The sequence below is a fragment of the Carassius gibelio genome, chromosome A20 (genome assembly GCF_023724105.1).
Source record: "Carassius gibelio isolate Cgi1373 ecotype wild population from Czech Republic chromosome A20, carGib1.2-hapl.c, whole genome shotgun sequence".
NCBI lineage: Eukaryota > Metazoa > Chordata > Actinopteri > Cypriniformes > Cyprinidae > Carassius > Carassius gibelio.
The window spans coordinates 23,520,567-23,534,167 of record NC_068390.1 but is presented as its reverse complement, the minus strand read 5'-3'; the positions used below and the strand labels follow the sequence as shown (position 1 = coordinate 23,534,167).

The 13,601-nt window shown below is 34.4% G+C and overlaps 1 protein-coding gene across 2 annotated transcripts in view; it reads right to left on the bottom strand.

Moving 5' to 3' along the window:
* The window catches only part of LOC127938403 (protein FAM184A-like), a 113,099-nt gene that overhangs the window by 67,683 nt on the left and 31,815 nt on the right, over positions 1-13,601 (bottom strand). For both annotated transcript variants that reach the window (XM_052534989.1, XM_052534990.1), the window contains exons 2-3: positions 6,097-6,528; positions 2,557-2,979 (exon numbers count right to left, since the gene is read on the bottom strand). In XM_052534989.1, coding sequence (XP_052390949.1) covers positions 2,557-2,979; positions 6,097-6,528 — 855 coding nt within the window. The remainder of the gene's footprint in view (positions 1-2,556; positions 2,980-6,096; positions 6,529-13,601) is intronic.

The following is a 13,601-nucleotide window of genomic DNA, read 5'->3' as shown; positions in this document are numbered from 1 at the left end:
GATGTCTGTGATGCAGAAAACATGGAGAAAATCACAGAATCTGATCATAAAAACTACACAGCAACACATCAAGATAAAGAAATAAAATAAATAAAGAAATAATAATTCAGTTTAACTTGAAGAAACTGTGACAGAAAGATATTACTGAATGTAATGATAGTTCTATTTTACTAATAATAAAAGTATTATTAAAACATTATTTTCAAGGAATATTTAGCAGAATTATTTTTTTAACCTTGCCAGAAAATAAAATATTTTTAAATAAAATCAATTATTTAGAGATGCTTTTGTTGATTACAATTCAATGAAAACATTAAAATGGAATCCAGAAAACTAATGAAAAAAAAATATGAAAAAAAAAATAACAATGCAACTTTCAATAAATCGCTCTTAAATTGTGTAAATTGTGTTAAATTGTGTTCGTTTCATGATTTCAATTAGTTATTCATGCTTTTTGATTAATACAAATTAACTTTACCATTAAAACAGAGTCTAAAAAAAAACTGAATTTGAAAGAATTTTTTTTTTTTATAGGGCCCTAATAATGTTACAGAAGATTTCAGTTTCAAATAAATTGTGTTCATTTTGACTTTATTTTCATTAAAGAATCCTGAAATAAGTTTCTGCAAAAAAAGAAGAAGCCTTTTTCAACACTGATAATAATCAACATTTCAAGCACAACTGTTTTCATCATGGATAATAAAAAGAGATGTTTCTTGAGCACCAAATCAGGATAATTGCATGACTTCTGAAAGTTCACTTTCAAAATACTATTTAAAATACTTTAAATCGTTATAATATTTTTGTATTAAAATATTATAGTATAATAGTATTGTTTTTGCTGTATTCTTAATTGTATTTTTTGAAGGAATGTCTGGTGCTATACTAAAAATGCCCTTGTAAAATGAGCTGTGAAATCTTTTAATAAGGCGACAGGAGTCTCTCATGCGATTGGGTGAAAATCAGCACCTGTGGAATCTAAATAGTCTTTGATTGAAGTGTGTCTGATTTGCAAAACTGTGACTGCAGGCTATTTGACCTCAGATATTTGGTTTGGAATTAATTGAGTTCCCCTCTTAATGCTTTTTGTTTATACTTAATGCTCCAAGAGATGTGACGTGGATCCTACAAACATCTCTTACCTGAGTAATTCAGTATTTGATCAGCAAAATGAACAAAAATGTGCACAGACCCCAGGGAGTCAGATCATTATGAGCTCCGGTCTGAAAATGTAACAGTGACTAAAGATCGATTCCACTAAAGATCTGCTCTGTGTGTGTGCGTTCAGCTAAAGAGGCTCAGCTCATTGCCATTAAATAGTCATTCTAAAGTGTCATAAAAGCAAGAATTTATCTAAGACAAACATAATATTAAACTGGCCATTATTGCATATTATAAATCAAGCCAAGCATGTATCTTCTTTAGATGACACTCATAAATTACATTTCGTCAGTTCCTCCATTCAGAAAGAAGTCCAAGAAATGCCTTGGAGGGCCATGCCAGCAGACTGGGGTTTTTCTTCAAAGATATTTGAAAGACTATTTAGCGTTCAGGAAGTCTCTATACTGTAGATGTGGCTGAAATATCTGATGCATTCAGAATGAAACTAAAACGCCACAGTAGTTTGACATTCACTGCTACAATGTTCAGCTCGTGCCATTTTAAATATTAAATATAAACCCATTTTAGTACCATAATGCGATGCAATTTAAACAAGATATTCAACAAGAAAAAGCATGTAGGGCTGTTAATTAAAAATGAGACCAGCGGCCAGGAACGTGTTAGGAAATAATTTTGGAATTTGAACTATTAAGATTAGATGATTCTCATTAGATGAGATTAAACATGCAACAAAAGATTTAAGCATTAATTAATTTACTAATGAAAGTGAAATTAAGTTAAGTTAACAAATAAGTTAACAAGTAAGTTAAGTTAAGGGAAGACTCCACTTTTTTTGAAAATAGGCTCATTTTCCAACTCCCCTAGAGTTAAACAGTTGAGTTTTACCATTTTCACATGTTGAAAATAGTCCCTGCTAGTTTGTGTAGTTGCAGTAATAGCAGAGTTGCTGGGGATTATTTTCAATCACCGTGTGGTCCCTTTTGCATTTGCATTTCCAACGTCTACACGGAAACCTGTCAATCAAGTGACAGGGGTGGGGCCATTTTATTGGGCGTGTTTGCACTGGGAAGTGACGTCAGAAGAGTCAAGTTCTGAATAGAAAAATTTCAAAACTTTTTGGTCATTTTTGAGCGAGATAACGGTCTAATCAGATTCAATGATCTATGCTAAGCCAAAAGTGCTACAACCAGACCAGGAGATAGACTGAATGGATTTAAAAATGGTACAACACAATTGTTTTACTCTTTAATTAAAATAAATTAGCTTTTCATAGTTTACATTCTCCTAAAACAGCTTAAGTGCTATAAAAATAATACAATAAAAAATTAAATAAAGAAAATAATAGGAAAAGACAAAGAGTCACAAAGTGCTAAGCTGTATCTAGCCCCTATCATTTTATTTCAAAGGACATGTGATGCATCTGGTGGCCTTTACCTTGATGTTGTTCTCCGCAGCAATGAGGGAGGCCTGCAGTTTGTGGGATTTCTCCCTGCTGTCCCTGGCCTCCTCCTGGACCCGCTGCAGTTCACTGCGAAGCTTCCCCAGAGTCTTCTGCAGCGCCGCTTCCTGCGCCTGGAACTCCTTCCTCAGCTCCGCTTCGGTCTTCTTCCAGGCCAGTAGGTTCTCTGCGGTCATCTGCTGCGTGCGCTTCATGGCCTCCAGTTCCCGTTCGTAGAAAGCCTGGGCTTTATTTAGCTTGGCCTCGTACTCCTCCACCAGACGCTTCTTGTCCTGTTTCAGTTCCTCTACCCTTTCGGTAAGTGAATCCACCTCCGCTTTATGAAGCTGTCCCAGTTTCTCCTGGTCTTTGCTGTAGTTGGCATTCTGGCTTTGGTGTGAACGAAGCAGTTCTTGAACCTTTAAAAGCAACATGCATTCAATTTTTTTTTTTTTATTAATGTTGTGTAGCCTTGTGATTTAAAATAAAAGCTGGAAACCTAATGGTTCAAAGCCCACAAGGGTTAATTTATGACCTTTGGCCAATGACCTTGACCCAAAGTTGCTCCAGAGGTACAGTCCCTGTAAAAACTGTAATTTTAATCAACAGATTATTATAATTTACCCAAATTTAAATAAATCTAAACATAAAAATTAATCTTCAGCACAAAAAAATTAAAAATACAAATAATAATAATAATAATAATAATAATAATAGTAATTATTATTAAGATTATATTTTATAGTCTTTTTTCTGAACATAGTTTTACTACCATTTAATAATAATAATAATAATAATAATAATAATAATAATAATAATAATAATATAGTTTGGAATTTACTAAGGTAAATTAATCTAATAATATATTTCTATAGCACTCTTAAATTCAGCAAAAAAAAAAAAAAAAAAAATATTTTCAAGGCAACAGTGAATTTAATGAGCATGAACACAGATTCAAATGTGTGAATAACTGGTGAGTCCCTATAAAGTCAGCAAGCCTGACTTTGATGGTTTCCATAAATATATAGGTTTGATGATTTAACTGAAAAATCAGAAAATTAAGACAGCCATAAATATAAAGCTTACATGTTAAAGTATTACATATTTAGTTTAAAAGTTTAAGTTTATAGTTGTATTATTGTATTACTATTAAAACTTTTTATTTTATTTTACAGTGAATCATTACAGTAGTACTTTTTGATTTGATTTAGTAATAGTAAAATACTAAATTACTAAATAATTTAATTAGAAAAAATTGCAATGAGATTGTTGTCCCTAAATCATGCAGTCCTATGACAGCTAGATTCTTATATGCAGTGGTGGACAGTAACGGAGTAGCTTTACTTCGTTACTGTACTTAAGTACATTTTTCAAGTATCTGTACTTTACTGGAGTAGTTTTATTTTGAGCAACTTTTACTTTTACTTCACTACATTCCAAAGCATAAAATCGTACTTTTTACTTCACTACATTTCATAAAACATATCGTTACTCCCTATAATATCACGTGCTCCGACAAGCAGAAGCGGTGTCTGATTCATCATGAACGAACTGAATCTTTTCAAAATAAACTTTTAAATCGGATCGCGAATCACACCAAACGATTCGTTTATGAATTAGAATGATCCGATTGCAGCTGTTCTGGAGTCGACCACTCACTGATTCAAATGAACCTTAGTGCGAGTCACCAGAAGAAGAACCGGGAGATCTTGTGAGCGCGCGTGCATCTGATGTTGCTAAAAGTAAGTTATTAATGTCGAAATTTTGGATTAATTATTGTAACTGAAAATCATATTTAGGTCAAAACTGTCAGTTGTTTGGAAACTAAATCCGTTGTAAAGAGTGATCTATTTAAGCCCACTGAAATGCTCGAGTGCAGACGATGCAGACACATCAATTCTAGGTAAAAAAACAACAACAACAAAAAACCCATAAAATAACACAGATTAAGTACAATAACTCGTGCACGTTCAAATTCCCCGCTGCCGTAATGTTAACAGTTTTATTAAAATGTCCTATGTTACTTCTGTTTTTATATTGTTTATCGACAGTAACGTTATACATATGTATATTGTTTGGATTAACTAGACGAGTAGACAGACATGAATGTTCATCGTACTGAAAATAAGTAAATATTGTTAGCTGATGCTAACTGTCTAGCTAACAAGCTTGTTGGTGCTAAATTGATGTAATTTTTTTAAATAATGTCCAAATATTTTATTCAGCAACCTATATATATATATATATATATATATATATATATATATATATATATATATATATATATATATATAGTTTACATCTGGTTAGAAAAGAAAGGATGTGATGTTCAGAACATGCTACAGTAATTATCAGTGGGAAGAGATGCACCCAGTTTGGCTAGGGGTGTTTTTAAACCACAGACAAGATTTGAGAAGGAAAAAATCATTATCTTGATTTACATTTTTTTTTTTTTTTTTTCGTAAAATGTTCTTCCTAACTTCAGGCCTTATTATCATGTCATATATACAGTACAGACCAAAAGTTTGGACACACCTTCTCATTTAAAGAGTTTTCTTTATTTTCATGACTATGAAAATTGTAGATTCACACTGAAGGCATCAAAACTATGAATTAACACATGTGGAATTATATATGGAATTATATACATAACAAAAAAGTGTGAAACAACTGAAAATCTGTCATATTGCAGGTTCTTCAAAAAAGCCACCTTCTGCTTTGATTACTGCTTTGCACACTCTTGGCATTCTCTTGATGAGCTTCAAGAGGTAGTCACCTGAAATGGTCTTCCAACAGTCTTGAAGGAGTTCTCCGAGAGATGCTTAGCACTTGTTGGTTCTTTTGCCTTCAGTCTGCGGTCCAGCTCACCCCTAAACCATCTGGATTGGGTTCAGGTCCGGTGACTGTGGAGGCCAGGTCATCACTCTCCTTCTTGGTCAAATAGCCCTTGATGCCTTCAGTGTGACTCTACAATTTTCATAGTCATGAAAATAAAGAAAACTCTTTGTATGAGAAGGTGTGTCCAAACTTTTGGTCTTTACTGTAACTTTGATATTCTGTAAAACAACAAACTTTAAAATACTTTTTTCTTACTGGTGAAAATCAGATGGTCATCTCTGTTTTCTCTCAGGTACATCACAGTGTAAGCTTCACAGTTAACATTTCTCTCATCAGCATAGTCCATATCAACAACAAAAATATATCTTGACTCCATATAGTGGTTATTTTGAAAAAATCCAAGGTATTTTGAGCAGTAGGATTATAAAAAGAATATGTGCTAATATAAAATTAAATTAAGTAGCCTATATAAAATTGCAAACATCTATCTTGCAGTACTTTTTTACTTAAGTACATAAAAACTCGAGTACTTTTGTACTTTCACTTGAGTAAAATTGAAAAAGGAGTACTTTTACTTTTACTGGAGTAATATTTTACCATATGTATCTGTACTTTTACTCAAGTACTTGATTTGTGTACTTCGTCCACCACTGCTTATATGTACCATAAGTAAATAAAGTAAAAAACACTGGACACACCTCCTGCCGATGTGAAGCACGTAGATCCTCAAGAGCCTGCTGTTTCTCCTGCTCAAACTGGGCCTGCAACTGTCCAAAGGAGCGGAGCTTCTCCTCGAAAGAGCGTCGCATTTCCTCCACCTCTCGGGACATGGTGACCACGCGCTGAGTGTGCTGCGCCTCCGTACACAGCTGCATGTCCTCCACCCTCTGACGATAAGTCTCGAACTCTGCCAGGGCCTGGCGCTTCATCCGCTCGTGCAGCTCCATGGACTCCTCCAGAGACTGAATGCGCTGCTTCAAGTCCATCTCATCGCTGATCTTGCTCTTGTACTGCATGATCTTCTCCCGTGTTTCCGAGAGGATCTGCTGCACCTCCTCTTCATGGGCTTCCTTCAGGGTCTGGATGGCCGCTTCGTGCTCGTCATTCTTGGTGTTGAGGGCATAGATCACCTGGACAGGTGAAACGATGGAGAATTGAGAGATCTACATTGCAATAAGGCTCAAATGAATCAAAGCTGCATCATCTTCTAGAACCTTCTAGGCAGCATAACCTGTGTTTGCTCAGTCCATGACAGCTTAAAAAGTTGAGAAATGCCACAGAACAAGCTTAATGTTAAAGGTTAAGTAAACACTGTTTTGCTAATTTTTTTGTGCTCAATGGATTACACATGTAAAGCCACTCAAAGAACCGAGACGCTTTAGCAAACTTGCTTTGACTGACCTTTAAATCCAGCTCAAATATGGGAAAGGGTTTCCATTATACTTTGAGATGTTATACTTATAGGGTAACACCATATTTACAAAAAAACCTTTTCTGTTTCTTGCTATACTTATTCTGTAATGGCTGTAAAGCTTACAATGGACATCAAGTGGCCACCAAAAGTACCAAAACCGCACATAAAAATACAAATAGGCTTGACAGTTTTGTGAAAAATATATTAGCATGAGATAAGCTGTATACAGTACCAACCAAAAGTTTGGACACACCTTCTCATTCGAAGAGTTTTCTTTATTTTCATGACTATGAAAATTGTAGATTCACACTGAAGGCATCAAAACTATGAACTAACACATGTGACATTATATATGGAATTACTGTATATACATAACAAAAAAGTGTGAAACAACTGAAAATATGTCATATTGTAGGTTCTTCAAAGTAGCCACCTTTTGCTTTGATTACTGCTTTGCACACTCTTGGCGTTCTCTTGATGAGCTTCAAGAGGTAGTCACCTGAAATGGTCTTCCAACAGTCTTGAAGGAGTTCCCCGAGAGATGCTTAGCACTTGTTGGCCCTTTTGCCTTCTGTCTGCAGTCCAGCTCACCCCTAAACCATCTGGATTGGGTTCAGGTCTGGTGACTGTGGAGGCCAGGTCATCACTCTCCTTCTTGGTCAAATAGCCCTTGATGCCTTCAGTGTGACTCTACAATTTTCATAATCATGAAAATAAAGAAAACTCTTTGAATGAGAAGGTGTGTCCAAACTTTTGGTCTGTACTGTATATAAAAATAAATAATGAACAATTTTCACTGTAATATTTCATTTAACTTGCATAGTTTTAATTCATAGTTTTTGAAGATCAGAGGATGTCAAGTAACCTGTTCATCTTGTCGTCTGTATAATTTGGCAACTTATACACAGTTACAGGTCACTGGATGTTTTATCTATGACATCAGCAACAACATAATTATTGTTTTACCTATCTTTTAATATGCAAATAACTATGCAAGCAGGCGTATAATTGCATGGTTAGTTGCAATTTATAATTTTAATTTTAATTTAGAGTTTCCCAACTGTCTGTGGCTCTCTTTTAGTATAAAAATGTGACCTATTTATGAGTTGCAACCCACCAACTGAGAACTGCCTAGTCCAGAAAGATTCATTATTAAAAATATAAATTATGCTGTTTTTTTATAACATGAATGAGTCTGCTCACACATTTTCTAAAGAAAGCTAATCAGAAACAGTGCACAAAAACTAGAGATACATTTTCAGACACGTTTTTAAAGGAAGAGAGCTTGAAAGTCTCTAATATAGGTCTGAGATTAGCTTCATGAAATAAAACTTTGGGTTTGCTCATGAATACTTTTAGTTATTTAGTTAAAATTACAGACATGAAATCGGAGATAAATTCATACCTTCATCCGCCATTGACAGCCCCGAAATTTTAATCAGAGCACAAATGCATAAATGTCCACAAAATAAAAAAGAAACCGGAAAATGCAACTTCAGTGTAGAAACAGCAAAGACATCTAAAAAAAAAACCTAAATAAAGAGCTCTTATTTCTTCTAAGCCAAACTATTCTCCTGCTTGATTATTTGGAAACAAAGTGACCTTCGAGTGCAATTCTCATGCTTTGTGTGTCCAGCTTTCACTTCATTTGCATAATTGTCTAGACATCTGATTAGGTGAGAGCCATTCGGCCACCTGAGAGCGGCACAATAGAGTTATCTCCATTACAAATCCTGCTCTGTGAGAAACCGTGACTCAGTTTGAAGACGTACAGTATGTGCTACTCTCATCACATCTATAGCTGACTCTCTCCCAGGATTGACCACAGTGGATTCCATTATTCTCCAGTTTTCTTTCACCACACTATTCACTCAGTTCATCTCTCAGCCAGACAAAAATGAGCTGATAAGGGCAGCAGTGGACACAGAAGAAACGGCAGTTCAGTTACTTTGACTATGTTTGCTCTCTCTCAGTCAATGCATGTCGATGTGTGAAGCCGATCCCGAGAGATGTGCAAAAACTAGCCATATCGGTTGTGTTATCTGCTCCTTTACTGCGTGAAAGTGGAGAAAATCCTGACCAGTAATTTTTATTATATCTTCATAAGTTTAAAAAATGTTATGTTTAGTTAATTCATTAGATATGAATTAACAATGAACAATTGATTCAAAATAATTTTTAAATGTATATTTTTATTTTATTAATTGCAGATTAATGTTAATTTATAAATGTTCTACTGTTCACTGTTAATTTTCAATTTTACTCAGTATTTTCTATTTTACTTCATATTGACTGATTATAAAAGATTCCATTTATTTTAAACAACTTGAAATGCTAAAAATGCATATGAATAAATTAAAATTTAACAATAGTAATATAAAAGTTAGCTAACACAATACCTTGTTAACAAATAGAACATTACTGTAAAGTGTAATCAAATAATTAGCATAAAACAAAATATGAAGCATTAGGGTTTTTTTTAAATGTAAAGGTTTTAGAAAAAAAAAACTATTTCAGTCTTTCTTTTTATAATACTAATAATACTAATAATAATACAAATCTGAGCCCAACTCATTGAACAGTAGTGTAGCACATATTCATGACTCTTTTTGAGGGAACTCTTTCTTGGAAGGACAATTCATACTGAAATTGTGAAATGAAAGTGTCAGTCCCTGTATAGGACTATATTAAAATTCACAAGGCAGTCAGAGTGCCAGCATTCATTTTAAATCTCAGAACATCCTGGAAGTTACGCACTCACACTTATGTGCACTGACTGTTGCTGAGTAAAACACTTCTCGAATGGTTTAGCTATTTCACTTGAAAAAAAGAGTCAATGTGACTAAAACAGTTTTTGAGCTATTATGATTAGAAGTCTAGTCACATTTCTCTGAACATGTTCAATTGGTGCATTCCAGTACAGTGTTACAATTCCTATCATGCTGTAAATAAAAGCCACTGTCATGAGCTCAGTGTACATAATCGAGAGAGCTTGACAACTAGACAAGATTTTAAGGCATCAAATGTAGCTGCATCAATGCAGCACAGTTTAAAACAAGTAAAGCTCAAAATATTAATAAAAACTATGAGTACTTAATAACAATACAAATAGTATCTAAGTAATACTGAAATAACAGGTTTCATATTTATTATTATGCATGTATTTTACTATAGAATAATGAGTTGTTAATGTTTGTAAGATACACACACAAAAATTGTGTAAAATTTATTTAGAAAAACATTTTTACTCAGAAATTGCTAGCATTTTTTTTTTAAATAGATTGACTGAAAATGTATTTTCTAGTAAAACACTATCAATATTTATTTAAAACTTTAAAAGTTACCATTCAGTATACAATCTGAAAGTACTACAGTGCTTGAAATGGGTCAGTAAGCACTGTTACGCAATAACGGCACTTGAATACTGGCAATATTAAATATTAAAATATTTTTACTGAGTCAAAGTTTCAGTGTCTGGATGATTAGAAATGACACAATAAAGCACACTACCCAGGAGGTAATTTGAAACAGGTAAACTTCTGGAAAGTTCAATGATCCAGTAAGGGTATGCATTAGTAATAAGTAATGTTTAAAACAGCGCTAATGCAGAGAAAACACGTTCAATTTCATCAGGGATTGTAAACAGAATAGTGACTCGCATCCAGATGTAAGTAAATTGTTCTTTTCAGCATGTATTTGACTTAAGCACAAGTGTTTTAAAATGAATGCTGACTGAAGGTGTTTAAGATTACACGGTGGTAAAAAGTTTAGTTATTCTGAATGATTCCGTATAGCAGCATTTACAGCAGGTTCAGGCAGCAGGGTTTTGGTGTCTCCCTGTGGTTCTGTTTGGTATTGCAGCTTAACTGGTGCTTATTTATATATAAAAAAACCTCTAAACATCTTTCTTTCTTTCTTTCTGAAAGAAAGGTGGCCAACCAGAGTGTGCTTTTTACCACCGGGAGCACCACCACGACTGCAAAGTTAACAAACAAACACATCAAAGCAAATAGTTGTCAGCTTGTGTTACATCTGACGAATGCAGTCTGGGGAAAATTTAAGAAAAACAATGTAGTTAAAATATTTAATTTTAACATATGAAAATTTAGTAGGCCTACTTGTGAAGTTATGTGCGTTTCTCAGAATTAAGGCAAGCAGGATAAATGTCAAGTAGGGATGTGCACTTTAACTGGTTAACCGTTAACCGACCGTTAAGAATTTTGACCGATTAATACAATAAGTTATACGGTTTAAAAAGTCAGAAGCGCTTCAGGTGCATGATGTAATATGAAGACCATGTAAATCCTACCATTCAGTTTTTTTTTTTTGCTGTATTTGCTGTAATTTTTGTGCATGCAAAAGTAATTCCCAGGAAACAAATGTTAGTATTTTTAACGGGTCATATACACTTAACAGTTAACGGTTAATAATCTGTTAACGAGCATTGGTTAGGAAAAATAACCAAAATTAACATCCCTAATGTCAAGCCTATGAGCTTGTGCTTATATTATCTCTATGCTACACATTGGGAATTAAGAAAAAAATAAAAATAAAAATAGTGGCTGGGGGCGTGGTCAACACGGACAAATAAAGGCCATTTTAATCTAGATTAATCTAAATTAAAATGGCTCATTCGAATTCTGCCGAAGGCATTCAGAATATGTGTGTTACCCAAATAAAATTGATAAACAGTAAGTCTTTGAGAAGGGGTTTATCAAGCTAGGTGCTGCATTAGAAAAGGGGCTCATATCCTGTTTCCAAAATGCATCACAAAGTGCTTGAAAAAGCTGTAAACTAATTCCACATTGCACAAGGTGCAAACAACCTTACGCCTGTTTCACACCAATGTTTAAAGGTCCTATGACATGAAAATTTCACTTTCTGAGTTTTTTCAACATTAATATGAGTTCCCCTAGCCTGTATATGGTCCCCAAGTTTCTAGAAATTTGAATCGGTGTAAATTGAGATTTTTCTATCTTTCTCTGCCTTTGAGAAAATGGAAGCTCAAACGGGCTGATCTTGAATCTCCTCGTTGTGACGTTGTAACGAGAATTGTTACCTCCCCTTTCTCTGCTTTGCCCGTCCAAATATTTACATATAATTCAGTCGCAATGTCAGAACAGGCGTTTCAAACAGACTTTTATGATATGGATTCGACGGCACTGGCACGAACAGTGAGTAACAGTGTTCATTAATGCCTGATCTGTGATCAGTGATTTCTGATGTGTAGCTAATCATTCAAGTTCACACAGACTTTCTTTCTAAATCGTTTAATACTGTTTCTGCATCAGTGAATCAAGCCAGTGACTAAACGATCAACTTCACGTTGTTTCTCTAAGTAGCATGAAACAAATCTGTTATGTAAATTGTGATTTAACTACAGAGAGCAATCAAAGAAAGCTCAGTTTTTTTCCGGAGCTGTTACACAACGCGAGTATATCTGCACACTTGCCCAAACTGCCATTACAATGAATGACGCTGTTATGCTGCACAACGGAGCTCTTACTGTATTCATGTGTTTGCTGTTAGCTGTGGTGAAAGCATTTTGTGAGAGAAAACGTGTTGCAATAATGATGAGATCACTGCATCCTCGCGATAAACAGACTCTGTCTACTCAATGCTCATCACTGCAGCCTTTCATGTGATGGGGAAAAGATCGAAAAAATAATTATATAATCAACACTTCCACGATTCGTTAATCTCGACAGCTGTAATAGTAATATATATATATATATATATATATATATATATATATATATATATATATTTGAGGGGTTGTGGTTTACTCGGAGTCTCACAGCAGACACGCCCCTTCAAACAGAGCATTCAAGCCAGAGGGCTAATGTCAGGATATAAAAATGCTTTTTATTTCTAAATTTTAAATGTAAAAATCATACTAACAATATAAATACACCTAAGGACACATTAAAAAGCATTTAAAGAAAAGGAAATAATCCATGTCATGGGACCTTTAAGTTTTTTTCAAGTTTGTAGGTGTCAAGGTACAGAAACCAAATAATTAAAAGTAAAATAGCACTGGATAGTCAATGTATAAATGAAATATACGATCAAACCTTAACCTTAAACCTTATTCAGACACCTTCAACATTTCTCACATTATTACAGTTTTGCTATATATATCAAAAATTATATCTGTATATAATTTATATTTTTGGTTTGACTGTTAAAACTACAAAGTAATGCAGTCAAGAGCAGTGAGTGATTTTCTTTCTTTCTTGGATTAACATTACAGCAGCCAGTAGATAAATTAGACGCGGTCACTTTAAGAGACGATGAATGCATCCAATATAATACACATCCCATTTTTTTCTTCAACTGTTTACTTTCACTTAAGAAATAACTGACAGTTTTTTCGAGGATCATTTCCAAGGTGGATATTTTGACATATTTTGTATGTATTTGTCGGCACAAGAGCAAAAATAAGCAAATTTGATGTTTTGAGACGCCTTTCTCTGCGCGAGCCCTGAACACCAGATCATCGCGAGTACTGAATTGGGCTCTTTCACCTATTTTTGTTTGTTCAAAGTGTGATTTGTATTTGTTTGTTCAGGTGCAGGAGGGACTTCGAGGAGAACTTTGCAGAAGAGAGCTCGGTTCAGTGTCGCTGTCCATGATACACGGCTCTCTCTCTCTCTCAGCACCGAACACAACGCGCGAGTAACCAGCTACTCTGTTCAGCTTTTCCGCGTCTTGTTTTTCAATGCTTTAATGTTTCAATCGACAAGCGGCAATGCTTAAAAATACGTAAAAAAGTTACGCTTTCATGAC